The sequence below is a fragment of the Sprattus sprattus genome, assembly GCF_963457725.1.
Source record: "Sprattus sprattus genome assembly, chromosome: 2".
Classification (NCBI taxonomy): Eukaryota; Metazoa; Chordata; class Actinopteri; order Clupeiformes; family Clupeidae; genus Sprattus; species Sprattus sprattus.
In genome coordinates, this window is record NC_137921.1 from 12,427,867 (window position 1) to 12,455,553 (window position 27,687).

Genomic DNA, 27,687 nt, shown 5'->3' on the forward strand with positions numbered 1-27,687 from the left:
ATTATGTCATTATGTTTACAGTGCTTGATACTCAAGCCCGATAAAAAAAATGGAAGAATACTGAGTAAACTTTCAATGACTTGCATTTATAGTCTGTGGTAGCAAACGTATGATAGCCTTCAGTCCCAGTAGCATAATTCCTCTCCAAGCCAGATATTCTGTTTCCATGTTATTCTCTGGGGGTTGGCTGGGCGTGAACACACAGGTGATATGGATGAAAGCTCCCCGGTCGTGTTACTCACCCACTGCTGGTTCGGAATCGCCAAAGAGGTCAGCATGTCGGCCATGGCGCCCAGCATCTGGTCTGTCCGTCCTTGGCTTTTCTGTAAGGCTTTCATCTCGTCCGTCAGTGTCTCTGTCTCTTCTCAGTCTCTTCTCAGTCCTCTCTCCTTCCTCCCCCCCCAGTCCTTCTGTCCCGCCGTGCGCTGTTCCAGAACCTTGAGTTACAGCACGACTCCTGTTGTGAGTCTGGGTCTCACAATCTCTCATACGCATAAATAATAGATCAAGAAAAGTGAGAGCATGCTTTTCTGTTTTGCTTTTCTCCTGGGGCTGGACACAGAGAGTGTGTGAGTGTGGTCTGACTTCTCCTCGCTTCTCTCACAGGTGCAGAGGCTCACCCCACCTCCCTGTGCCTGATGGAGGCCTGGACACAAACCCACCCACCCCCACCCCTACCCCCCCACCCCCCAACACACACTCCCGAGCAGTCACCTCCGACCCACCTGTGCAATGTCTCCCCCCTCAGCAAACAAGACTGAAGCAAGCTTAAATCCTTTCCTCTTTGTCTGCTGGTGTCTGCTTCATTCTCTAGACTGGACAGGTTTGGTGACTGCGCCTTGTCTTTTCATGCAGCTTTCCTTACAATCGGCGTTAGGACTGACCATTTCGCTTCCCTCAAAATTCAGCTCCCTGACTCCCCATTGGTTGTGAAAGATCACCTCCCCCTTTGTAAAAAAAAAAAAAAACAACTTAAAAAGAACTTCTCCTCCTCTCTCTCTCACCATCCATCTCTCACTCCTCATCCCCTCCCTTAGACCACACTTCCGTGCTTTCCTTAACCACTTTCACATCTGATTTCCCCCCCCCCTTCTCTGTCTTGCTCTCTCTGTCTCTCTCTCTCTTTTGCTTCCTTGCACTCGGTGTCTCTCTACCATCCATCGCTTTATCCCCGTTATCTTCTTCCCAGCCTTGGTCAGTGACACATGGTTTGTGTGAGTTCAAGTAAGCGGGACAATCCCAAATAAGGCATATGCAGTCCACAGCGGGGAGCCGGGGCACCTTTTGCTTACAGTGAGACTCTCATTATACAGTGTGTCTCCTCTTTAAACTGTAAACTCAGTAGCACTGTGGCAGTGGCCAGGCTCCAGTAGGCTTCTCTCTGGAGACAACTGTTTAAAGTGTCCCTTCAAGGGACTACAGCAGTGCCTCATACCAAACATATTGAATAAATCTCTGTATGCCTTCTTGACTTGCTATGTGTGCATGTAACAAGAGCTTTGCTGCTGGGTGCCTGTGGATCTGTGTGTGTGTGGTGTGTGTGTGTGTGTGTGTGTGTGTGTGTGTGTGGGCTTGTGTTGGCTATAAAATGCCTCCATTTGTTCGGCAGACATATGCATGCCACAGGCTGCATGCTTTCTTCACCTGGCCTCAAGTCAGGATACACACGCTCTCTTACCAACGGCAGGGGGATAGCTTTACCATCTGCCCCAAACCACATATGGCTGGAACTGGTTTGGGTTGAATTGTTTTTTTTTTCCAACAAATTCTCTGCTGATGATGTACCCTGTAGACGCTCTGCAATGAGAACCGAATATGACCGAAGGAAGAAAGAGAGAAGAAGCCAAAGTAGAGCGGGGAGAAAAGTAAGGAACATAGAACGGAGCTGTAAATAATCTACCGGAGCCCCTCTAAGCTGTAGCGGGGCAGTGTTGAGATGGGCTCTGGAGCTGCCAAGTGGCTAATATTAGCTCAACACACGAGCTGTCTCTGGAGACACTATTGTGGCTAAACATAGAGTCACCGGCGCCTTGTCCGCCAACCCCCAACTCTGCCAGTGTTCTGAATGATGAATGTACCGCTGGACCAGGATGATTCATTAGCATTAGGTTGGTGACTAAACAATGCAGCATCACTGTGACTTAAGATACAACAGGCCTATTATTTTGGAGAGCCTTTTATAATATATATAGTTTTGTATTTAAAATAATGAAATGATACTGCCAAAGCCTGTGGTAGCTGTATGATAAGGGAGAGTGGGGTAAGATAACCCTGTAGGTCAAATGACCCGCAACCTCATGTGACCCTAAATTTAGTTCTTTTTAATTTCATTATATATTTTCATATTACTGTGGAACAACCATATACAGTAGATGAAGTTGTAAGCACATGGTTTTTTTGGCATATTAGGTATCAGTCTAATCATTTATCTTAGTTTAAAAGTTGTATCTGGTATGTTGATGAACTAGCAGTGTGTACAAACATGAACAATTAGCAAAATTGTAGCTCTGGGTTTCCAAACTAAGCACTTTCCTCAAAAGGATGGCTGTGGAGCAAAAAAGTTTGCAATTATGTCAACCTTAAAGTTAAGAGTCTACACTGAAAGTGAAAAACAAATGATCTGTGAATGTTCCTCAAAAGAATAAAAGTTTCATTCAATTTTAAGACGTCCATTTGTGTTTCTTAATCCTAGAGACTTTGCAAACCACCTTCAGGTTCCAGAACTGTAAACAAATGAGTTGAAATATTTATTTCATTAACACAAATTAAATCAGCAGAACCGGGGATTATTAATAATTGTAATTATTACCTTAAAGTCTGTTTAATACAATAGTTTATCTCAGATGGCTCAACTCACTCTGTCTGCTGGATCAACTTACCCCCGAATTTGAGGCAATTTGAACCACATGGACAACCCCACTCTGCCCAATGTGGAAAAAGTGTCCTCATCATCTTACAAAGGAACCACAAGTTCAGATTTCTGAGCAGCAGGGCGTTGTCTGCTAGCTCCCCCTACTGGCGGTTTTAAAACATCACACCCTGTAGCTCTTCACACTTCCCCACAGTTGGATAAAACTCAATCCGCTAAGTTCTTGTCCAGATAACATCTTGTCTCAGAAGGCTAGCAATTTCTTAGAGCCCAACCCTCTTTCTTTTTGGGTCACTTTTTCAGCTTCCCTTGAGGTTCAATTAGTGGTCAGTTCTTGTCTCTGTAGAACTGCTTCCTCCCCTCATATCCCATGTTGGGCTGAGTCCTCATAGGGCTCGTGGTCTTTCTGTTGGGCTGCCTTTCTTCCTGTTCCTCTGTCTTACTTCCTGACCCAAGCGCATTCCTCAGCTGTATTAATAACTCTGCGAAACTCTGTGAAAATGGCAGCGATAAGCCCCCTTCCTTCCCAGTGGATGTCTCTCATCTGGACCTAACCCTCTCTACTAACACACCTCCATTCAGGCCGGGGCTGCTTCTGGTTTGTTTTACTCTCATTGCAGGTAGGACAAGCCCATGAAAAGTGAGAGGAAGTGTGTGTGAGCGTGTGTGTGCGTGTGTGTGCGTGTGTGTGTGTGTGTGTGTGTGTGTGTGTGTGTGTGTGTGTGTGTGTGTGTGTGTGTGTGTGTGTGTGTGTGTGTGTGTGATAGAGTGAGAGAGAGAGAGAAAGGTGGAGAGAGATATGTCTTTGTTCCACCACTTGTGAACAATCTTCCTAACTTCTGCGCAAGGAAAGACTCTGCATCACTGAGGTACAATTAACCAAATCCACAGCATCTGATTGTCACTTACCACAGCAAATCACATTACATCAAACTCTGAAATCACTATAAGCTGCTTATATAAGCATACATAGGTACACATTATCAGTCTTCGGAGATATAGTCCTCTGACAGGCCGTGAGGTCTGTTTTGGGACACATTTTGTAATGGTCGGAGCAGATTTCTAAAAGCAGGCTGGTGTAAAGACAGACAGTCTAAGTATAAACTGGCTGCCTTTGATTGGATTGGCTTGGATGGAAAATCTTTGAGGAGAGTCAGGATTGCAGAGGCTGCCCTATGGTGAGATAACAGGAATGGGATAACTGCCCTCCTACAGCTCATGATACTAAACATGTTAATCACTACATGACACTGGGTCAAGCAACTCTGTGGGACTGAAAAATACGCACATGCCATAATCTAGGTGGTGTTCACACAAACAGCTCAACTCTTTAGTCCAGTTTAGTTCTATAAAAAACATCATCCATGTATATTTGTATGCATGCGTAGCATATGTATAGTATGTATAGAAAAGCTAAAGGAAAAGAGTGAATTGAAATTGTTGGCAAAAAAGTGAGCATGATGATCAAAGCTGCTGGCCCTTGGCTCCAAAGGTGAATGTGAAGGTGATTTAAGGAAACACATTCACACAATCCAGTGGATTAAGTCTTCAACTGGCCATCATTGCAGACGCAGCTTAGACCCCAGTGTCAAAAGCTATAGTTACTCACTGGGGAACCGACAAAGGCTTCGTAGTAATGCTGAAAAAAACCAAGCCAAAATGTTTTTCAGGAAGTCAGGAAAAAAAAGTGCTGACTGGTGCCCACGCATCACCTCTATATGTTGGCCATGTGACGGCCACAACCGTCACAACCGTCACCCTGGAGGGGTGGAGCTGTTTACCTGGCCTCCGCCAAGGCCCTCCGGCCTGATTTAAATGGCTTCCCTCCACCCACTCAGCTGCGTGGCTATTTCTAGACACCTAAGCACGGACCACGGATCAGTTCACCTGCCGAAAATAAAATGGATATTCTTGCTCTACAACCTGGCTTCTGAAAATAAGAAGCCAGAAGAAAAATAAAATGGATAGTCTTGCGCTCTACAAGTTGGCTTCTGAATATGAGAAGTTAGGTCTACTGAGACTTAAACCACTTCCTTCACATAATGTGTCAAGCCTCAAATGTTGCTATAGCAACCCTAAAGATTACTTACTTACTCACTCATAATTAGTAGCAATTACAGCAAACTTAATGTCCTTGCTTATGTGTCTGTCTGTGCGTGTGTGAGTGTGTTTGAAAACATGTAGCATGGCGTGTTGTGTGTGTGTGTCTTCATCTGTGTCTGTTTAAAAAAATAAGAAAAAATTAAAGTATTTTTCACTGCTGGGGGAATTCCAAAGGGCATACAGAGCAGTCTCCTCACTCAGACCTCTGCAGATTACTCAGTCACGGGCAGTGGGGGAAACAGCCTGAAACAACTGAATGATCCACTGTGACTAAAGGTCCACTCACATGAAATCAGGAAGGAAAGATTCTTGCGACACAGAGAGTAAACGACTGAGAGCAGCATGACAGGAAAAGCAGAGAGAGAGAGAGAGAGAGAGAGAGAGAGAGGGAGGGAGAGAGAGAGAGAGAGAGAGGGAGGGAGGGAGAGAGAGAGACAGGGAGGGAGAGAGAGAGAGACAGGGAGGGAGAGAGGGTGTGAGAGAGAGAGGGAGAGAGAGAGAGAGAGAGAGAGAGAGGGAGGGAGAGAGGGTGAGAGAGAGAGGGAGAGAGAGAGAGAGGGAGGGAGAGAGGGTGAGAGAGAGAGAGGAAGAAGCCGCCTGAGAGCATGCTGCCGTTTCTGCCCCGTTAATCCCCAAATCTCCTGTAATCGGGATGAGAGGGAGCATGTTGCCTGATTTAACAGAGCAGTCTATGTAAAGATTGGGGATAGCATAAGTGGCCAGGCAAATAGCATGGGCGGAGGGAGAGGAGGAGGAGGAGGAGCAGGGTGGGGTTGGGGGGGGGGGTGCTGGAGGGTGAGGGTGCTACTACGAGGACTTCAGCCAATTTGTTCCAAAGAACCACAGGGCACGCAGGACAGTCAAACAGCGGCGACGGCAGCAAGAGATGCTGAGCTAGAGGAGACAGGACGTGGATGAGAGAGCTTTCCCATTGACGGATAACTCCACACTTTTTATATGGTGAGGCCCAAGAAAAGCACAGTTGTAGCTGGGGATATGAATCACTCTGAAGGGGGGTAGTGTCACTGGTTGTGTTTGTGGTGGTGGTGTTCAATGCTGTTTCATCAATGTGCTTATTGTTGGACATACTGAAGATGGCTGGCAAGATTTGCTGTGAAAATGGTGGAGTCCATCTAGCAGAGATTGCTGTGGAATTGCAAAACTTTGTCTTTAACTCTCCAGGCTTTCTGGAGCACTGCTAATTGAAACAAGAGGGGGCCATCCATAATTCGATTTCAGGTCTGTTGCTGCATGCTGAAATACAGATTGCACAACACATGGGTGTATTTCAGCAGAGGGAGTTGAGTTGGCTAGGACATGTGGACTTGGTTGTTGGAAAGCATGTGTGTGGTGATGGCTTGGAGAGCAAAGTCATGGCAGTTTGTGGACTGAAATTTGGCTCTCAGTGGACAGTGTGTTTATGTTTCTGTGAAAGAGAATGTTTTCCCATCCCCACCCCCAGTCTTTCTCACACACACACACACACACACACACACACACACACACACACACACACAAACACACACTCACTCACACACACACACACACACACACACACACTCAAATACACATTAAGCTGTGCCTCTCTGTCAGCATGCTTAAGACAGATTGGTACAATATGTGACCAGCAGATGCTGCTAAATATAACCACAACGTGAAGGAAATAGCTTTTCTCTTTCTGTCACAGTTTAAGCTTGTTGTGTGATTTGACCAGTGGACTGTACATGTGCTTGCCATGCGCTCAGTACCCATACAGCTTGAGGAACAGTGTATAAAAGAGTTTTCTTTATTTTATGTCAGTCCTTTTTTTTGTTAAATGCATGTCTACAGTTTCTCTGAAGCTGTGACACTGTATTTTATGAGATTACAGAGGTCTACTGTATCAAAAAAATCATGCAGTTCTCTGATTCTAACAGATGTTCAACCAAGCCACTATCTACAATGGAGACCTTTGAAACTGTGTAGCTACTGGATCTCTGCCATTAGTCACTGGGAAAACAGCAACAGGCTGCAGCTTATTCGTAAAATCTCTTCAGAACACGGATATAGACATAGCTAGCATGCTTATCATGACCTCTTACCGTATCCTCAACAAGACAAGTGAAATGTACACATTACAAACTTTTCTGAGGCCTAGAACCAATGGGGATAAAAACATAATTTAAGAAAAATAATAATGAAAAGGCATTTTTATGGAGTGAGAGGTTGAGTTCTGAAATGTATGGCAGCACACTATCAAGAAGACTTACTTCAGTCACTAATGTTATAGCATCATGACTGATGTCAGGAGTTGTATGCTGTCTCCACAGTTCACATGTAGTTTCTGGCATTGGTACCACTACAGGAAGACACAATCTCTAATTTCTATAGCTGAATTATGTATTATGTTGACTATTGCCTTTGTAACTCTAGTGAAGTTTCCCAGTAATCAAATGGTCTCAGCACGTTACACAATACAGCTCCCACAGATTATTTCAGAGACTCTCAGATTACCTCCTGTCAATCACTTGTATCCTCAGGGCAGAGCGTTGGTCAAGATGATCTTCTATCCTATTTTTGGTCTGGCCAAATTCACTCATGCCTAAGAGTCTCACTGGGGTCACAACCCTGTGAGCTTTGCTCTCAGATGAGCTCGGGACACAGTGAGCGTACTCATCTTAAACTGCCTGCTATGCTAACTCATATCGTAACGGTGTTAAGTATCGGACGGCGTGTGTTGTAAGCAAATGTTCGCGTTGTCACGTGAATCCATTATTAAATTCAAGTTAATCTAATTTATCATTAAACTCAGCATTTTGATTGTTTAACAGAATGGCCGATATTTGACACTGTCCGATAACTGACATAGGTACGCTAATGTTCCTCTCCCCCTGCCTCTACCTGCAGGCCTGTGTGCAGACAGCAGTCAGGATGCAGTGAGACCAGGACACTCCTGTGGGTGTGAGAGCTGGCTCCTATAGGGCCCCAATGGCAGTGGCTAAGGATCCCCACCTGGGCCCCGGCCCTGATCCGGACGAATCCGAAGTGTCCCTGGCTAGCAACAGTTCGGACTCTGGGAGTATTTTGTCCGAGGACTCCATCTTGCCAGACTATGAGCGGGAGGAGCAGGCTGGAGGCCCCATCAATACCCTGTACCAGGCCTGTGCCAAGAATGCAGCTGCCTCCCTGCGCAGGATCCTGGAGAGAGGTGTGACCCGAGAAGAGGTCATGGAGCTGGACATCAACGGCAGGGTAAATGTTTACACAGGTGGCAATAAATCCATATCAATATATCAGAATGCATTTATGTCTGACTCTGCTCTCTCTCCCCTCTCTCTCTTCTCTCTCCTCTCTTTTCTCTTCTCTCTCCTCTCTTCTCTCTTCTCTCTCTTCTGTCTCCTCTCTTTTCTCTTCTCTCTCCTCTCTTCTCTCTCCTCACTCTTCTCTCTCCTCTCTCTTCTCTCTCCTCTCTTCTCTCTCTTCTGTCTCTTCCCTTTTCTCTTTTCTCTCCTCTCTTCTCTCTCCTCACTCTTCTCTCTCCTCTCTCTTCTCTTTCCTCTCTCTTCTCTTTTCTCTCCTCTCTCCTCTCTTCTCTCTTCTCTCTCTTCTGTCTCCTCTCTTTTCTCTTGTCTCTCCTCTCTTCTCTCTCTTCTGTCTCTTCTCTTTTCTCTTCTGTCTCTTCTCTTTTCTCTTCTCTCTCCTCTCTCCTCTCTCCTCTCTTCTCTCTCTTCTGTCTCTTCTCTTTTCTCTTCTCTCTCCTCTCTTCTCTCTTCTCTCTCTTCTGTCTCTTCTCTTTTCTCTTCTCTCTTCTCTCTCCTCTCTCCTCTCTTCTCTCTCTTCTGTCTTTTCTCTCCTCTCTCCTCTCTCCTCTCTCCTCTCTTCTCTCTTCTCTCTCTTCTGTCTCCTCTCTTCTTTCTTCTCTCTTCTTACCTCCCTATTCAGAATGGCCTGATGCTTGCTGTCTCCAAAGGCTTTGTGGACATTGTCTATGGACTCAACACCTGTCCCTTTATTGACATCAACCATCAGGACAATGATGGCAACACAGCTATCATGATCGCGGCACAAGCAGGTTGGTACCTAGATCAGTGGCAGTGGCACAGCTCTCCCCTTTCTTTACACACACAGCCTGAACATGCCACTGTTTGAGACAGTGTTATTGTTTTGGCGCTATATAAATAAAATGTAATGTAATGTAATGTAATGTAATGTAATGTAATGTAATGTAATGTAATTGAATTGAATTGAATTGAATTGAATTGAATTGAATTGAATTGAATTGAATTGAATTGAATTGAATTGAATTGAACTGTGGCCCCATCTCCCATTCCAGGTTTTGTGACCATTCAGAACTACATCCTTAACTACTACCCTGGAGTGGATATTGAGCTGAGTGACGTACGTGGCTTCCCAGCACTCATCAAGGCTGCCATGCAGGGCAACAATGACTGTGTAGCCTCCTTAATAATGGCAGGTAAGGGGTTGGTCCCGACAGCACCATGACACTGCTCAGTGGCTCCTAGATCCTATTTGTGCGGCAGCTCTTTGTCCATCAACATGAGATAATGGATCCATAAAATCTCATACTCACATATAACACATCCCACCAAAGTATTTTATTTAAAATGACGTAATGAAGAGGGTATTGTGCTTCTCCCACATTTCTGGGAATTTTTCATACACTTGAAATTTCGGGTACCTCTGGGAAAATAACTAACAAGCAGAGTGACGTGGTGAGATGATGACGCAAAAGTTTAAGTCACAAACCTGAGGACAGTGACTTTTCCTGATCCTCCAGCTAATCTGCGACTTCTCTTGGCTGGCACTGGATTAGGCATGTGTGGATTTACCAGGTCTTATTTAGATTTTAGCTTTAGAGATTTTCCAGTCCCTCCTATTACTAGCCCAGTCAAATTAGCGGGATTCATAAATTATGTCACACATATCTTTTTCTGTAAGAATGCACTGCTATATTTGCACTTGCTTGCATATGTCCTTAATTAAATGATGCACAAGAAGACAAGCGGATCAGTAATCCTATACACCATATAAGATTTAGTATGAAAGGATCGACTAGACAGGCAGACATTCATGTAAACAGATATTCAAGTTAATCTAATTTAGTTAAGAGAAACTGAGACCTGATGAAATATAATGATGGATTATTTCCTACACTGAGACATTTAATATCAGACAATCATTTAATAACAGACAATCATGCAGTCATCCCGCACAAAATCTGTATCTTTAGTGACCACTTGGTGGAGCTGTGATATAAATGAACTTCCCTTTTTCCAGTCAACTTTGAGTTCTCAGCGTCATGTCTTTCTTTTCTCATTTGAGTAATGATACTTTTCACTTAAAGGCAGACAATTAGAATAGACCTTAAATAAACTATCCTTGTTGATGTCACTTTTCCCGTCTCTTTTCAGGTGCAGACTTATATGCCATCGATGCCAGGCGAGGAAAGGATGCACGCGACTGGGCCCTTAAAACGGGGCGCTTCGAGACCCTGCAACGCATCCGGCAGCTGAACGCCAGACCCCGCGCCGAGCAGTTCTGTGGGAGCTACGTCCCTGAGTGGCCCGAGCTCAAGGACCTGGTGGCCAAAGCCACCGCCAGCAAGAGCGCTGGCCAGAGGGTAGCCCACAAGATCAAGTCCACATTCAGCTTTAGCTTCCCCCATGATCCTCAGGACAATGGCGTGATGGACCACATGGTGCGCATGACTACGAGCATGTCCTCTCCGCTGGTGGTCACCGGCTGCCGCCCGCTCTGCCCCACCAGCCCGCCCGAGGTCGGCAAGCGGCGCATGGCCGTGCCGGAGCTGGCGGAGAAGCACCCGGGCAAGGAGCTGGAGGAGTGCAGCGTGCGTCATAGCAACGGCTCGGTGTCCTCGTCCTGCCCGCCCGTCTCCACCTCCTCCGTCTCGCTGGCGTCCTGCTGCTCCGACGCGGAGCGCAGGGAGAGCGTGATCTCCAACGGCGTCAACAAGTTCATCCCGCGGAGCATGGCGCGCAGGAACAGTGTGTTCCCAGCCGGCTGCATCCCCCAGATCAAAGTCACCAAGTCGGGAGAGCCCACGCCCAAGAAGGAGAAGAAGAGGAAGAAGTCCAAGAGTCACCTGGAGCCTCCCATCTGGAAGTACAAAGAAGCAAAGGAGGAGAGGAAGAAGGAGAAGAAGAGGTTGGAGAAGGAGAAGGAAGATAAGGGGAAGGGAGACAAGGATAAAAAGAAGAAAAAGTAAATGGTCAGAAGCTTCTGCCATGGTGTTGAGGGAATGCTCAGGGGTTCCCCCATGGCATTTGACTTAACACTTTTATACCAACACGCATGGTATCAGGGTGGAATTACTCCAACCTTGATGAATGGTCTCTGACAGCCATGTTTGCTGCCCTTCACTCATATGTCCAGTATTATCTGGAAATGTTCTTGCAGTTGCACTGATACTTTCTTACAATGGCACTGACTTGGCCAGCACTGTTTTGGAGATCACTAAATGTTGGAGAATAATGTCTTCTGATCTGAAATTGATGAGCCCATCTCCAAAGAAGTTTGTGAATCCTTCTCACATGGGCCTGTTTTGACCATATGCGTATAGATTATGTCACGTATGTAACTATGAAGTTGATATGAAGCTTTTTGCTCCCTTTTGAGACACAGAAAGCTTGCTAGTCACCAGTTTGTACGTATATTTTAGGACAACAAAAATTTCAGGATTCACATACTACCTGTTTATTCTAACAAGAGGAGGCATTTGAAAGGGCTTTTGCCCATCGTTGATTGTGGATTAACCAATGGCTCCATATGGTGTCTACTAATCACCCTCAGCTTGAGAGCACTATGCGTGTTTCTGTGAGTGGAATGATGTTGAACACAGAGCTTTGAGAATCATTCCCAGTTCTGCTTAAGGGAAGCAGTTGTTTTACTAACTCTGGTGTGTGTGTGTGTGTGTGTGTGTCTGTGTCTGTGTCTGTCTGTATCTCAGTTGTCTCTAACTAATTGTTTTGTCTGTGGACTTTTGTTTGTTTATTTTTCTCTCTGATGCCCGTCTGTGGTTTACTTTTAAACCATATGGGGAAGGGCATTCCCTTCTCTGCCATCAAAAAGACTTTTTAGATACGTGCTTCCATTTCAATCTCAGGAATTATATCATCCTAGTATACTACCCGAGGGATAATAATGGCATACCTACAAAGTCGTTTTGCAGTTCATTGGTACTTTGTGTATGTGACCGTTTATGCAATGACTTTCAACTATGCCTCTTCAAAGTGCTACACAAGCCGCAAAATGACAAGAACAAATGCATCTGAAATGGTACTTGAGCCAAACCTGTGAAGACTGTGTTGTATTTACCTCTGTTAGGTATATTAATTATATGACAGTAATTTTGCAAATAATCTAAAGTTCCAGTGTAGCGTCTTGCACTTAATCATAAAATCTGAAGTACCAGGGTTAAATGAATATGTATTTTAGACAAAAAGAAGTAAAATGTTGCACTGTCTGCTAAATGACTAAATGTAATGTAATGTAATGCATTGTTTAAGACTATGACAAACAGTACCCCAATGGAATCAATGGGATCAATCTGGCTAGACAAGACAATATTTCATGATATCACAAATGTTTGAACTAAGCCATCACTTGGCTAAGTCCTGCTCTTAAAGGAACCGAATGTGTTTAATGTACCGTGGTCTCTGTCTAGTAATCCACTCATTGTGGCAATGTTATGTGACCTACATGACCTTTGCTGGCCTTGACTTGATGTGATAAGAGATAAACAAGGCTTTTCAAAAAGATGGCATTTTTTCTCAATTTTTAGAAACTACTTTGGAACAAAAGTATGACTTAAAAGGCACATTAATTGAGAAAGTATATAAAGAAGAGTTCATTCAGAACCGAAACAAATACACCCACAATAGTGGTTTTCACACATCTGAGGTCTAAACCTCTTGTGAAATGTTCTGAATCTCGGTAGAGAGTTCAAGCCTCATGACAACGTCATGTGAAGTTCTAGTTCATCTATCACGGGTAAGACTATTTGCACTGCATGAGCGGAAGTTGAGGGTTACTTTTAAACTGCAGTTCCTTAAATTTAGCAACTACATTTACTGAAACAAATGTCTTCGAACGCACTGTACACGGACATCAGGAGATAGTTATTTTGTCTGACTACTTTTTTTTTTAAATCTCAATATCACATGCATGAAACAGGACGAACGGAGGGGGAAATGATCAAAAACAATTCCTCTGTTCCTCAGAGCACCAATGTGAAGAATCCCAGCTGTGTATGAATCCACAGGCCAAAAGGACAGATAACAAGCGTTGAGAAAATACAGCAGGTCCAGTCTAGGATAGTATTAATGTACTCTTCATGCTATCTCTTTTAGAAAATGAACAATATTTGTTTAAGATTATGTTTAATTTCCTCATAAATCCTCTCCTCCATTGTGACTGAGTGACACACCAGATATGAATGTGATCCTCCAGTCTGACGTGGTAATTTGGTTCTACGCCTATAGTCATTCTACAGTTATTATAGCTGTTTGGTTATCCAGAATATATGCACTCATTATATCAATAAAAGAAACTGATTGAATTGCTCATCAATCAGGTTAGTCATGTCTAAGAAAGCGAGCCCAAACCTGTCCTGAGCCCATAAGAAGTGTCGTCTAGTAACTTGCCATGGAGACCCTCTTCTCCATATTACCCTGCTCAGAGCCAAAGGAGGTATCTTGAGGAAAGGTTGCCCCATTTTGCCCCAAGTTCCACATGGCATGACCCCGCACACAGGTCTGTGATCACCTCCAGGCCTGATTTTACATGCTGTTTGAGGTATTGCTTTTTAATAGAACAAGTACACTGTAATATCAACAGGATGATCATGGTAAATTCTGCTCTCTGCTGTGGACCCCCCTCCACAAGCAGTAATGACATGTCATTATATGATCTGTCTGTGTATTGTGTTAGTGAGTACGACGTAGTTACGTCTCAATGGAATTGGGTAGCAAGAGGACCAGTTTCCCAGATATATTTAAACATTTTAATGTGCAATGCATATTTTATGACCTCGGTAATATCCGTACACGTCAAAATGGCTTTATTCATGTACACCAGTCAGCCGAAAAGAAAAAAGTAGAGAAAATGAAAGGTTTGGCAGTGACAGGAAAACAGCTATGAAAACGCATTCCAAGCGGACCACGTCTGAGACAATGAGGGGTGGGACATAATTGTATATTTAAAATCTGTAGCCTAATCTTACCCTGAGATCAGGAACATAACAAAGTTCGGTTGTACTTATTGAGATGGAGCCGAAGAACGGAGACGCTGTTTGTATGTTTATTACAAAACGGAAGACGTCTAGTCCCTTTCTAGACCTCCGATTCGAGTTTTCGATTTATCAGTAGAAGATTTAGCCGCGAGATACAGCTGCTGTGCTCAGACCGCGTTGACGGGACAAATCTCTAAACATCGCCACTCGAGAAGGATGTCGACGTTTCCAAGAGCTTTGCGACAATAATATCTCGATTATTCTCTCGAGGATTACGGTGTTTCACATAGTTGAATCGCTGAAAATGAAAACGTGTGCAGTTTGTGAGGTTTTCTAGCTTGCAGTTTAGTAGAGGAGGATGTGAAATAACTTCAGGATCCAGCACATCTGGAGATGGAAATCTCTTCATAACTGTTACTGGCTATTCAACGCATTACGCTTGGCAATATTGTGAACCAGAAGACATTTTCCATTACTATGGGACATGAATGGTGGTCTGACAGAATTGCCTTTACAACAGATTTCCGTAAGGACTTGGAAGTGATTTGGAAGTGAACTGACTTGTTGCTGCATCGGGAAACCCAGGTAAAACCAGGTGTTTTAATCAGTTTGTTACTTTGCATGATAGCATTCTGTGATAGACTAGCATTCCGAAGTCAGACTCTTAAGAAACAAAGTTTTGCAAAAAAGTGAGGAACAGTCCATCTTCATGATCCTGTCTTCGTTATGTTCCCTTGGTCATTCTGTTGTTATAGGTTCGCTTATTTCTTCTCCATGTTGATAATTATTTGAACAATTCATAATGCACTACACATTCTTGACTCATCTGTTATGACTTAAGAGTCACGCCTGCAGCAAGCCTACTGTTACATTATAGGCGAAATGACTCTTTTTGTATTACTTAAACTATTATGAGTAATAAAACGGTGAAAAGAACATATTTACATTCCAACTATGTGGAATGTTATTATCTTCTACATTCAGGTGAGTCATTTGAGATCCCTATCTCAACTTTCATGAACCATCACATACCCACAGAAATGTGAAAAGTAGACAGCTTTCACCAGTGTCGGCTTCTAGAAAAGGGTCCATGTTGCCATGCCATGCTCTTGCATTAGTTAACTCTGAAAGAGGCACCAACAAATGGAGGTAGACAAATAGACGTTTTTGTTAGGGAAGGAATGAGTGCAAAGGAAAAGAGTCTAAGGTAAATATGATTTCACTGAACCACCTGGCCTCAAGATAAGGTCCTGGCTTGCCGCAAATCAGAGGCCTTAAATAGAATATGTCCCACCACCACCCTCCACCAGCTGTCTGTGAGTCATTTCTCTGGCTTCTTGTGGACACCTGAAGACCATAACGGAGGTCACTGTCAAGGAGAGGTCAATTCTCACTGTGTTACCAAGTGGATATCTTACCAAATGCACCTGAGAAATGCTAGTCCTTGCCCTCTGATAGATAATGCACTTCTAGTTTTGTTTTAGGTATATTTTTATAACATGAACACCTCATGTCACATATAACTCTTTTTGATAATTGATGGCCTAATTATTGTATTGTCTTCAGCATTAAGCCATTTTGAAGGACAAATTACCAAAGCTTTGTCCACTGCAAACATCATCTGAATAAGTTTGGAAAAGTTGAGATTCTGATGAAATTATAGCAGGTTGAGTAAACTTCTGTGGTCTATTTCAACTTGGCAAGAAAACTGTAGGAGGGAGAAAACTGGAACCTATTATAATATAGTGGGTGGGAGTTTTTTGGCATGAAAGGAGATTGATGCAATTGAAATGTATGAAATCCAGGACTATTATGTGCATCATAAATGCACAATCTGTGTAGAACTACATTTTTTAGATAACCATACCCATATGGTTCACATAGCATTGCCAAAAAAATCATAGCCACATCAATCAGTAATGCAATGGAAAAAAAAACTCAGATTCACCTTCTCACAGATAACAGAGGGGAAGCACATGTCAGAATGTGTCAGTTTTGTTCTCACAGTTTTAAATGCACGTATGAGGGCTATTGTGAGCAGACAGGAAATGTATTGTAGAAAGCTGAAGCTATGAGTCTGAGCAGACTTAAGAACTGCCATTTAGGGAGGTTTGCATTCTCTTGTCTGGATCAGATGTACTGTGGCGACTGTAGGGAAATGACAGCCAGTTATGTTGCTCCATGGAGAATAGGTTAACTTCAATGGGGTGGTGATGTGTTTATGTCCCGTGTCTTCTGGGCGACTCACAAATTACACACTACCAGTATACAGATCTCATTAGACCCCCAAACTCGGCTTTGAACATCTGCAAACTCACAGTGCAATTGTTAAGTGCCACACTCATGATAAGGAGCTATACTGTATTCTTTCTATTAGTCAGTCCTCGCTAAGTGTGTCTTGAGTTAGTATTTGTTGTTGGTTATGACTATGAAGAGACTTGTTATGCAGTAAAAAAAAATGGAGATATGCTTGTCACTGACTGAAAGCTTTTAGGTCATGGTACGTAGCTGTATTGTGTCAGGACGCAGCAATGTATATTTGAAAATTAAATCCAAGAAAATTGAATAATCTAATATGGGTCTGGCTTTCTGCAGCAGATTGAAGTGGAGAGAGATAGTGGAGGTTGCATAGCCTTGCTTTAATGCACATCAGCTGTTGAACACAGTCTAAGTCATTATTTCTATCATCTTCAAGAGGATACCATTGCAGTAAGGCAATTGTTGACTTGCACAGGACATGGGATGAATACAAGAAAATAATGGCTCTACTTAAAATGCTCATATAAAAAATCAGGGCAGTCATTTAGAAGTTTAAGAAATTCAAAACTATCAGGAACCAGCGTGCAAGAAGACGCAAGGCTATTTTGTCAGCAGCCACAGTGAGGAAGATGGTCAGAGAAGGGGGAAAAATCTCCACAGAGTTTTACAGAGTTTGGCAGCCTCTTGGAGTCAGCATATCTCCAAATCCACCAGAAGATGTCACCTTCATGCCAACAAACAGTTTGAAAGGTATTCCCGGAATAAGCCCTTCCTATCTTTTCATTACAAGCAAAAGCACTTGGAGTTTGCCAGACGACACTGGAAGTTTACCTGGGCCAGGGTGCTGTGGTCAGACGAAACTAAAATGGAGCTCTGTGACTCCAAACGCTCAAGGAGGTTTGGTGTGGAAATATAGAGAAGAGGCTACAGGGAAGAGCACCCAATATGGAATTGAATATGGTAGCGGAACCAAGCATTGAATATGGTAGAGGATCTGTGCTGTGGTGGGGCTGTTTCTCTTCCAAAGGCCCTGGCAGTATGGTTGGCATACATGGCATTATAGATTCAAGGAAGTACTAGGTGATTTTAAATCAAAATCTGGCTGCCCCTGCCAAAACATTTGGTTGGATCTCCCAGCAAGACAACGATCCAAAGCACACATAAAAATCTGTTAAAAATCCAGTCCCCTGTACTAAATCCAATTGAAAACTTTTTGGTTGAGCTTAGAGTGCAGTAGAGAAGACCCAGAACTCGACAAGATTCTCCATTGAGGAATGGTCAAAAAAGCCTTCTTCTGTGTCCTCAAGTTTTAAGTCAAGACATTACAAGAAAAGTGCTGTTCTGTTGGCAAAAGGGGGCTGCACAAAATACTAAAGGAGGGGGTATCCAATAATTACATATTGTGTTTTTCGGAATAACATTTTGTGATCACCTGTCTTGTGATGGGTTCATATGGAATTTGAATATTTGCTTTATTTTGAGTAAAGACATTTCATTTAGTGAGGGAAATGACAATTGTTTTATAAGAGTATTGGCATTTCTTTTATATTTCCATGTGACATTTTCCAGATTTCTGAGCAGCAGTTTGAGCTTTGTTGTGGCTGACGAAACAATTCTCTCCTGTGAGAAAAGGCCCACATTCAAAAATAGATTTGTCTCAATGTCATCACAGAGCCTGGGAGTGAAGATACTCCTACGGGAAACATCGTACAGGAAAGGCTGGGGCTCTGACATCAATTTTAGAGCATGCCACAATAACTACGGGGGCATCTCTCAGACAGATGTCAGGATCGCTTCTAATAATTCAAAACAGTGTTACTGTTTTGTGAAAAGTACGTAACTTAAAATTGGGAATTGGAACAGCTTGCTTATAGCTAGGGTGAAATCCTCTCATGAGAGGCAAAGCTCAAAGGTGTACACTGTTATGAAAGACTGAAAGTCAAATACGTGAAAACTGCTTTGCCAAAAAACATCTAACACATATATCAGAATTTTCCACCACTCTATCAGGAAACCAAGATCAGGAATGAGACTTTCATGTCTGTAAGAGCTTGCCAGGAACACTGACAGTGCACGTCATAAAACAGCACACAAAATGGCTCACAAATGAGCCATGCTCTACCCTGTACACTGTGGTATGATGGAGCTCTGTAGTGACTAAAACACATATAAGCTACATAACAAAATCATATGACTGGAGTCTGTTTTAGCAGTAATGATACTGTGGTCTACAACACGTCCCTAATTTAGTTTTTAATTATACAGATAAATAACTATTTTAAATTGTGCTAAACAAACACAAATACAAGACAAAAAGTCACTCTCCTAACCCCCACCGCCCACCCCAATGAAAAGAAGCAGTGCACACACACACACACCATCAGCCATGTTGCGTGCGTGACCCGGTATATCCCAGACCTAACAAATGAGCTACCCCGAGTTCCTGGCTGGTGAGCTGGGTGCGGCCTCTGAATGGCAGGAAGCATAGCCATCAATATTTACTCTGCGTGTGGAGCAGCCATGGAGGCTCCAGGTCGTCCTGAACAGCCAGTCCTGCTCCCTCCCTCTCTCCCTCCCTCTCTCTCTCTCTCTCTCTCTCTCTCTCTCTCTCCCTCCCACCCACCCAGGCTGGCTGCAATTAAGGGGCAGCCAGACTGACTGGACACAGTCCTTCGGCTGTTGTTCTTTAAGCTCAAGACTTCCTCTGCCATGGAGACAGAGGCTGCACGCTGCAGCAGCCATTCTTTCCACTGGGGAAGAGGTGCTCCATGCAAAGATGTCTAATAAGCAATTTGGCTACTGCGGCCTTCGTTGCAGATGAGGAAGTGTTGGAGGTGAAGTTAGGTGTAAGCTGTTGACAGGGACAGCGAGAGAGGAAGAGAGAGAATGTGTGTGTGTGTGTGTGTGTGTGTGTGTGTGTGTGTGTGTGTGTGGAAATGACAAAGAAAGCTGACGTTTACTGTAAGATGTGTTGGGTGCATATAATGTGATGTTTGATCTGTTACAAGGCCAGAGGTCACGGTCTATTTTTAAACTGTGCTTTGCAGAAATGGGGAGAGCTACCACACTGAAGGCCCTGCTCTCCACAGCTTGGCTTGTATGCGTTCTTGCAGGTAAGACTCAGTGACAAACCACCTTCACCACATTTCTGCTATGCATGTGTGTATTATTCTGTGTGTGTGTGTGTGTGTGTGTGTGTGTGTGTGTGTGTGTGTGTGTGTTTGCGAGTGTGTCTATGTGTGTATGTTTGTGTGGGTGTGTGTGTGTGTGTGTGTGTATGTGTGGGTGTGTATGTGTGTGTGTGTCTGTGTGTGTGTGTGTTTGTTTTTGCATGAACGTGTATGAATCAGATGCAGATGTGAGGATTTGTGCTGTGCAGTAGCAAGACAATGAAAGAGAGGAAGTTTGGGCCTTCCTGCTTTGCCCGCAGCTTCAACCCTACAGGCTGTGACCTAGCCGGCCAGACCAGTATGTGGTGTGAAATCTGTTGGCGTTCTATGTCACAGAAACCCTCCTGCTTGTGTCTGTGGCTCCTGCTAATTCTCTATGTGTGGACACACAGGGAGTCAGTACCCCTTTGAGTACTTCATATATGACTAAAAGAATGAAAGTCATGATTCATTTGGGTATTGTTTAATGTACATAAAGAGTGATTCTCTAAATGGAAAGATTGTTGAAAGAAAGTTTAATGTCACAGTACGAGATGTTTCCATGGATAAGACTCATTAACTTTCCTTTGTGTTGTGCAGATCAGTTAGCAGATGACTCATCTACAAAGGAAGGTAAGAGTGATGAGTGTTTAACTCTGTCTTGTCATACATCTTCTTTCAGCAATAGTGCTAACACGTGCAATACTCGTGCATAGCTATGTGTCGGTCAGAATGGATCCTAATCTGATATTGTTTGCGTTTGAGAAAGGTATTAGCATGCTAACCAAGGCCTCCACCTTTTCCTCCCCTTGCTCTGATTCCCCTGACTCTCAGGCGCCAATGACAGGGTGGAGTGCGTGTGTGCAAACCGTCATGAATGCACAGACACCTGCTTCGGCTACGTGTGCTTCTTCACCGTGGTTCATGGCTACGCGTCCAGAGGCTGCTTTGAGTTGCAGCAGTACGAACAGTGCCGATCGCACAGCATCCCAGACTTTCACATCAACTGCTGCTCCGAGCACCTCTGCAATTTCAACCTCACCGAGCCCAAAGAACCAGGTCAGGCCCGGCGTCTCTCAAGATACTCTTTTAAGTCAGAAGTTACACCAAGAACCTCATGAACGTGAGAAAGCGATCAGTCAAAGTACTGGTATTACGGTTGTTTGATCTGAGTTAACTGCAGTTCCTGACAAGAGTGTGGGTGTCATCACCGGTGCAAGGGAAAGGTAGCAAGAATGATCTCAAGTGGAGAAAAAGCCAAGCCTACTGAACACCAAAATTAACAACAGAGCTTCATGAAGAATACACAGTCTGTATGAAGTTAATTTTGTGCGTCAGTCCTGAAGTTGGCACATTCAGCTCCCACTCTTAATATAAAACGTTGAAGCCCTAACTAGGGCAAACCACCACCACATGTCTGCTGTGATATCTATGTTTAGTTTTAAGAATTGGGTGCAAACTTTGGTAAGTATGCAGAGTGGGTGACACCTTAAACCAAACCTTGCTTTTGACACAGCAGAGGGTAGGACAATGTCAGCTTTGTTTGCAAAATGGCAGCTTTTCTCCAAGTTCCCATGCTCCCTATACTGACCAATAATAATGAATATCTGTTAGCCTCTCACACCACAGCTTGTTTACATGAACAAGAAATAAACTAGGAAGGAAAACCCATGTAGCGCTTATCTGCATCTGTGGCTGTCATTATATGAAGCCTAAGTGAGGAATGCCAGGAGAGTGCTGCCATCTAGTGGCCATTGTTGTTCTACTAAGACACATAAGCATTCCACCTATGAATGACTCATAGTGTAGATCATTATATATTGTTGGCTTAATTTACCATAGCATTTAAAAGTGTGTATTTAAAGATTAATTTAGAAGTGCATATCTCAATGTGTATTGTTATGTCTGTGTGTGTATGTGTGGTTGTGGTTGTGGTTGTGGTTGTGTTTGTGGTTGTGGTTGTGTGTATGTTTACTTGTCCAGAGGTGAACCCAGAGCCTGGCGCAGCGGACAGTGCGATCATGCTTGTGGCTGTGCCTCTGCTGATCCTGCTGATCGTGGCTATGGCTGTGTGTGCCCTGGTGGTGTGGCTGCGCTCCAGAAAGCCCCACTACAGACTTACCCACATGGACGACCACGATGCCACAATGATGAAGGTCCCCGCTGGAGCTGACCCCACCTACGGGGTAAGGTCCGCTCCTGTGGCTGCTGAGCTAACTGCTATCAGGCCAGGCTAGGCAAAAGTCACAGTGTTATTCCCTTGCATTATTTCTCATTCGTATGTAATACCATTATCATCCGTTTTGAATGACCCGCACTCAGTGAATGAGCTGCACTCTGTGCATTCAAAGTAGTTCAATGTTTTCATGCAGCCAGTGTTCTAGAGGAGCACAGCATCTCCATAACTGAAAGCCATCACTGGACAACTCTCGAACTGACTGTGTTAAATCCAGACCTCCAGGCCCCACATTATAAAATCAAGAAAAGTAGCACGCTCATGAAATATCAAAGTGTTTGGCAAGACCTGATGTTGAATATGAGTTCACATGGCCATGCTGAAGAGGGTGTGCCTTGTGTTGCGTGTAGGACATCTTTGATGAGTTCTGCACCTCAGGCAGTGGGACAGGGCTGCCTTATCTGGTGCAGAGAACGATGGCGCGACAGATTTCCCTTGTGGAGTGTGTTGGTAAGTGCAGGCGGTTGTCCCCTTTTGCTCTAAATTTTTACAGACACAACAAATCACTAAATATGTGTGTGTGTGTGTGTGTGTGTGTGTGTGTGGGTGTGTGTGTGTGTGTGTTGTGTGTGTGTGTGTGTGTGTGTGTGTGTGTGTGTGTGTGTGTGTGTGTGTGTGTGTGTGTGTGAGTGTGTGTGTGTGTGTGTGTGTGTGTGTGTGTGTGTGTGTGTGTGTGTGTGTGAGTGTGTGTGTGTGTGTGTGTGTGTGTGTGTGTGTGTGGGTGTGTGTGTGTGTGTGTGTGTACAGGTAAAGGGCGTTATGGAGAGGTGTGGAGAGGCACCTGGATGGGGGAGAGTGTGGCTGTGAAGATCTTCTCGTCTCGTGATGAGCAGTCCTGGTTCCGTGAGACTGAGATCTACAACACTGTTCAGCTCAGACATGACAACATCCTGGGTGAGGCCCCAAACTATCTTTTACTGCTCTTATAATTGTTTATATTCCATACATTTAAAGCTGTATATAAATGTTGTGAGATTACATAAATATTGTTAAATTGTAACTTAATGTACTGAATGATAATGTCAGCATGTGTAGGATCCTTAATTTTGTGCAAAAATGATGTAATGCCCATAGACATGGGTCTAGCCTGCTTAATATAAGGCATGTATCCTTTGTCCCCACAATTTTGTTATGTTATACACAAAAGGCTTTAAATGTGTTCCCCAAGGCGGGTAAACTGACTTTTTTAAACCACCAAATTACTTTGTGGAGGGTCAGGTCTCTTCTCAAAGACTAGTGGGACTTCCCGTTATTTGAGGTGGCTTGCATATCCCACCTGAACCCTCCTCTCTCTCTCTGTCTCTGACATTAGGATTCATTGCATCCGACATGACATCCAAGAACTCCAGCACGCAACTGTGGCTGATCACACACTTCCATGAGCTGGGCTCGCTCTACGACTTCCTGCAGTACAGCAGCCTGGACCCCGAGGGTTGCCTGCGTATGTGTCTGTCCGTGGCCAGCGGCCTGGTGCACCTCCACACGGAGATCCTCAGCACGCAGGGCAAGCCCGCCATCGCCCACCGCGACCTCAAGAGCCGCAACATCCTGGTGAAGAGGAACGGGCAGTGCTGCATCGCCGACCTGGGTCAGTTCGGCAGGATGTTTGGTTTCTGAGAGCTGATGTCTTGTCAGTTTCATCATTCATTGCACTTCAAAATATCACGTTTTGATTGTTCTGCTCTCCATACATGTGTTTTGTGTCATTGAAGACTCTCCTACATGTGCAGACACATATTGATAAAATATAAAATATTCTGTCGTTAAATTAAATCTATAGCACACCTCACTCTCTTCCCTTTCCCCCCAAAAGGATACTCAGACCTCTTGGGTAAATGATTTTAAGTCAGAGTGTTTGTTTGGCTGTTTGCAGGCCTGGGCGTCATACACTCTCAGAGCAATGACTACCTGGACGTGGGCACCAACCCTCGCGTGGGCACCAAGCGTTACATGGCGCCGGAGGTGCTGGACGAGAGCATCCGCGTGGACGTCTTCGAATCCTACAAGCAGACGGACATTTGGGCCCTCGGCCTGGTGCTGTGGGAGATCAGCCGCCGAACTGTCGTAAACGGTAAAGGCCCTGTCAGGAGGGAAATTGAGCTGTCGTGAGTGGTCATAAGTTGAAGTAATTTATGAGCTTGCGGCTAGATTAATCAACCCCAGCAAAGAGCTTCTGGCCTGTAAATTCTTTAACAGTGACAGCTTCGTAATGATTCAGTTAGTCGTACCGGAATGAACTGACTGGGCTTTCCAGATTCCGATGATAAGCACTTTCCCGTATTAATTATCAGCTATGGGAAATACATGTATTAGGAGACTAGGCCACATGAGAATTCACCCCAAACGGACATTACTCACTTGAAAGATAATAACGAAATTGCTTCGGGAACAACAATATCTGTTTTGTGTGCCAAACTGGCAAGGCATGTTTCACAAATCTGTCATCGTTCAGCAAACTCTCCATGTCTCCCTCCCTCCCTCCCTCTCTCGCTCTCTCCCTCATTCTCTCCCTCATTCTCTCCCTCTGTCTGCCTGTCTGTGTCTGCTATCCTCTCACATGATTAGCAGTGCAGTAATTATAAACACTGTTATCTGGTGTCAGCACTCTCTCCCTCATACAGTCCAGATGCATGTGAAAACTCAGACAGGCTCCACAGTGCCCTCGCAATACAATACTCCCGGGATCCAGTATCAGACCTTCGCTCCTTCGTTCGCGCTTTCTTTCTTTCTTTCTTCTTTGTATGTTTCTCTTTTATTTTTCTTTCATACGTATTGCCTGAGGCTCTCGCATTCAGTCTTAATCTTAAAATCCATGTTTATAAAATGTCGTCCTTTATTGGGCTGGCGAAATTTGAGCATCCTACGTATTTAATTCCAGTGTAATCTGAATGTAGATATTGTCCCACTCCCTTCTGCCTTTCCTCTCTGATCCCCCCTGCTCCCCCTAAGGCTTGAGCTGTGTTTGGCTGCTTCCCAGCAACCCTCCCATGGAATCAATCCTCCTGCCATCCTCCCCCACCTCACTGCCCCCATTTGATAGATACAGAGTTTTTAATCAAGACATTCAGTCTTGCTTCCCCTCATATTTGGCAGTGGTGTCGCAATAAGAGTCCCCCCCCTCTCATGATCAGTGGGCTATCTGTGGTTATTCTAGGAATCGTGGAGGACTACCGTCCACCTTTCTTTGACATGGTGCCCTCGGATCCCAGCTTTGAGGACATGAGGAAAGTTGTGTGTGTGGATCAGCACAGGCCTAGTCTGCACAACAGGCTGTATTCCCATCCGGTGAGACACACCACACACACACACACACACACACTCACACACACACATACACACAAACACAAACACACACAGACGCACGCACGGGCGCACGCACGCACACACACACACACACACACACACATACACACACACACACACACACTCACACTCGCACACACACACACACACATGCAGACATGGGCAGATACATACACTATTATTACAACAACACCATGTGCTTGCTGTGTTAAGAAAATGAAGAAAAGTGTAAACACCTCAGCAGGAATCTCAGAGAGACTGTTATTGCAGCTGTTTTTATTTACCCTCCAGCTCACCTCTGGACTCCTCTCTCATCTAGTTTTACTGTCCTGCTCACCTCTGGACAACTCTCTCATCTAGTTTTACTGTCCAGCTCACCTCTGCACAACTCTCTCATCTAGTTTTGAAATAACATCTTAGTTACATCTTGATGTAATGCACTGATTGTCCTTGTATGTTCGCCATCAGATCCTGTCCAGCATAGCTAAGGTCATGAAGGAGTGCTGGTTCCAGAGCCCCCCAGCACGTCTTACTGCTCTCCGTGTGCGCAAGACCCTCTCCAAGCTGGACCAGGACACAGACCAGGGCACCGACAAGCTCAAACAGGACGTCTGAGCCATCAACGCCCGCCACAACCCACGGGGAGATACAGGAGTCGACCCCAGGAGTCGACCCCAGGATGGAAATCATTTTTTTTTGTAATATACGTATCTGCTGTTTCCTGGGCAAGAGCTGCAGTGTTTTGCTCTTCCTTGAGATGGCCTTCCCTAATGTGCCTTTTGAGACGGTTCTCTGTTCCAGCCCATGACATCACTGTCCAGTCCCGTGTTTAATTGCTGAGGCAGTCTCTCAAGATTTCCTGCCATATACAGTGATTGGCCACTGTTTTGGACTGAACGGAGATTGACTCCAGCCCTGCTGGTGCTCTTCCCGACATGTTGTGTTTTCTTTTTTTTTTTCTGTACAGGAATGTAATCCAGGATTTAGTGGCTGTGTCGTAAAAGCCAGTCATGCAAAGCGAGCAGGAACAGACACTGGCCACTAAGAAGGGAAAAGAGAATGCACCTCAGTGCTGAGTTTGAGTCTCTGCTGTTCTTGTTGTCCTCCTCATTTTTCAAAGCTTTTGTTTTGCCAGGATGTGCGTGTCATTCTGGCTTCCCTCAAACGTTTCCGCAAATTCCTTAAGGATTTTCCTGTCATTCCTGATGGAGGTATTTCGTTCCACATAGCTGAGCAGGGTGGGAGCCTGATTCCCATTCAGCGTCAGTGTGTTTATTTGTATGGACGGAGATGTGTTGATCTGACTGTTGCAGGAAGCCTACTGCATCAACCACATGCACGATGCACATTTCCTTTAAGACACCACAGCCGTTGTTACTTCAACACGATTTGTCACTTTTGTCAATTGTGATCAAATCAGTATCTTCAGCTCTTAAGCATGCCTTGATATTTAATATACTTTTGTATGATATACATTTTTATTGGCAAGAATTTTGTAATCATCATTTCAAGGACGAACAAACTATTTTTGAGTATAAAACATCATCTTATCTATAGCTGGACAAATTGAAATATCTCAAATGGTAAAAAATAAACGATCCAATGTTCGTTTAGGTGTGTAGGTGGTCATTGACCTACAGATTGGTTGACTGAGAAAAGTAATCCTGTCCTGAATAATTTTATAGTCAATAGTTTACCAACTGCATTTGATGTCCACAAGGGGGCACTAAACTATACATTGTCTGCTCCGAGGTGGCCAAACCACTCATTACTGTTTGTATGCTTGAAACACTCATGGTGACCTTGCTTCAGACAGATTGTTCTGAAAGAAATATTTCATTCAATTAACCAAAGAAATCTTGTGCTTTTATCATATACAAACGGATACGAATATGGATCTCCTGCTATTTTGACAGCAGTCTGTGAAGAAGATGGTTTAGATGTGGCTTTCTAAAGATGTGGCAGTAATCTTATATCTGATATCTGAAGGGAGCTACCAGCAGATAATTCATTGCAGTGGAACAGGATTTCAAAGACAAGAAACACTGCTTATCTATCATAATCAAGTTTCATTCAGACCTATATTTGTGTCTGTGAAAGAAGATCTCACACATAACTCTTCTGTGCTTATATGCCCATTCCTTTACATTCAATATCATTAAAACAATGACCATTACTAAATAAAAGTGTTGATGAAGACGAAAAGAGTGTTTCAATATTAGAGTGTTACTCAATACATTCCTTGTATGCAATAGATATAGATGGTTATCCTTTTAGAAAACCTAGATGTCTTGAACTGATGAAACCATATAATCAAACAAAACTTTCGTAAGAGTGTGTATAGCTCGCTAAAAGTCATACGTAGATTCATTTGTTCAAGGGCCAGTTGACTTTGTGAATAACTGCCTAGAATAGGTCATTGATTTGTGTCCGTGCACCCATATCTGAGTGAGCATGTGTCTGAGTATATCTGTCTGTGAGGCTGTGTAGACCACGGGGAGATAATGCTCCTTCAAAG

At 44.1% G+C, this 27,687-nt stretch overlaps 2 protein-coding genes across 4 annotated transcripts; both read left to right on the forward strand.

The window, feature by feature from the left end:
- The first annotated feature begins 5,807 nt into the window (after positions 1 to 5,807).
- ankrd33aa (ankyrin repeat domain 33Aa) lies at positions 5,808 to 12,656 on the forward strand. 3 transcript variants are annotated; one of them, XM_080832720.1, is made up of 6 exons: positions 5,823 to 5,932; positions 6,155 to 6,211; positions 7,859 to 8,203; positions 8,894 to 9,023; positions 9,285 to 9,425; positions 10,384 to 12,656. In XM_080832720.1, the coding sequence occupies exons 3-6, from the start codon at positions 7,940 to 7,942 to the stop codon at positions 11,196 to 11,198; spliced, it is 1,350 nt and encodes a 449-aa protein (XP_080688846.1). In that variant the 5' UTR covers positions 5,823 to 5,932; positions 6,155 to 6,211; positions 7,859 to 7,939; the 3' UTR covers positions 11,199 to 12,656. The 3 variants fall into 3 exon arrangements, with proteins under 3 accessions (XP_080688847.1, XP_080688846.1, XP_080688848.1); XM_080832721.1 differs by lacking the exon at positions 6,155 to 6,211 and having other exon boundaries at positions 5,808 to 5,932; XM_080832722.1 differs by lacking the exons at positions 5,823 to 5,932; positions 6,155 to 6,211 and having other exon boundaries at positions 7,720 to 8,203.
- Positions 12,657 to 14,257: 1,601 nt separating this feature from the next.
- On the forward strand, positions 14,258 to 27,253 carry acvrl1 (activin A receptor like type 1). The gene is made up of 11 exons (XM_080833493.1): positions 14,258 to 14,807; positions 19,529 to 19,594; positions 20,231 to 20,263; positions 20,465 to 20,689; positions 21,614 to 21,816; positions 22,217 to 22,316; positions 22,614 to 22,760; positions 23,179 to 23,454; positions 23,740 to 23,937; positions 25,021 to 25,151; positions 25,638 to 27,253. The coding sequence occupies exons 2-11, from the start codon at positions 19,531 to 19,533 to the stop codon at positions 25,782 to 25,784; spliced, it is 1,524 nt and encodes a 507-aa protein (XP_080689619.1). The 5' UTR covers positions 14,258 to 14,807; positions 19,529 to 19,530; the 3' UTR covers positions 25,785 to 27,253.
- Positions 27,254 to 27,687: the final 434 nt, after the last annotated feature.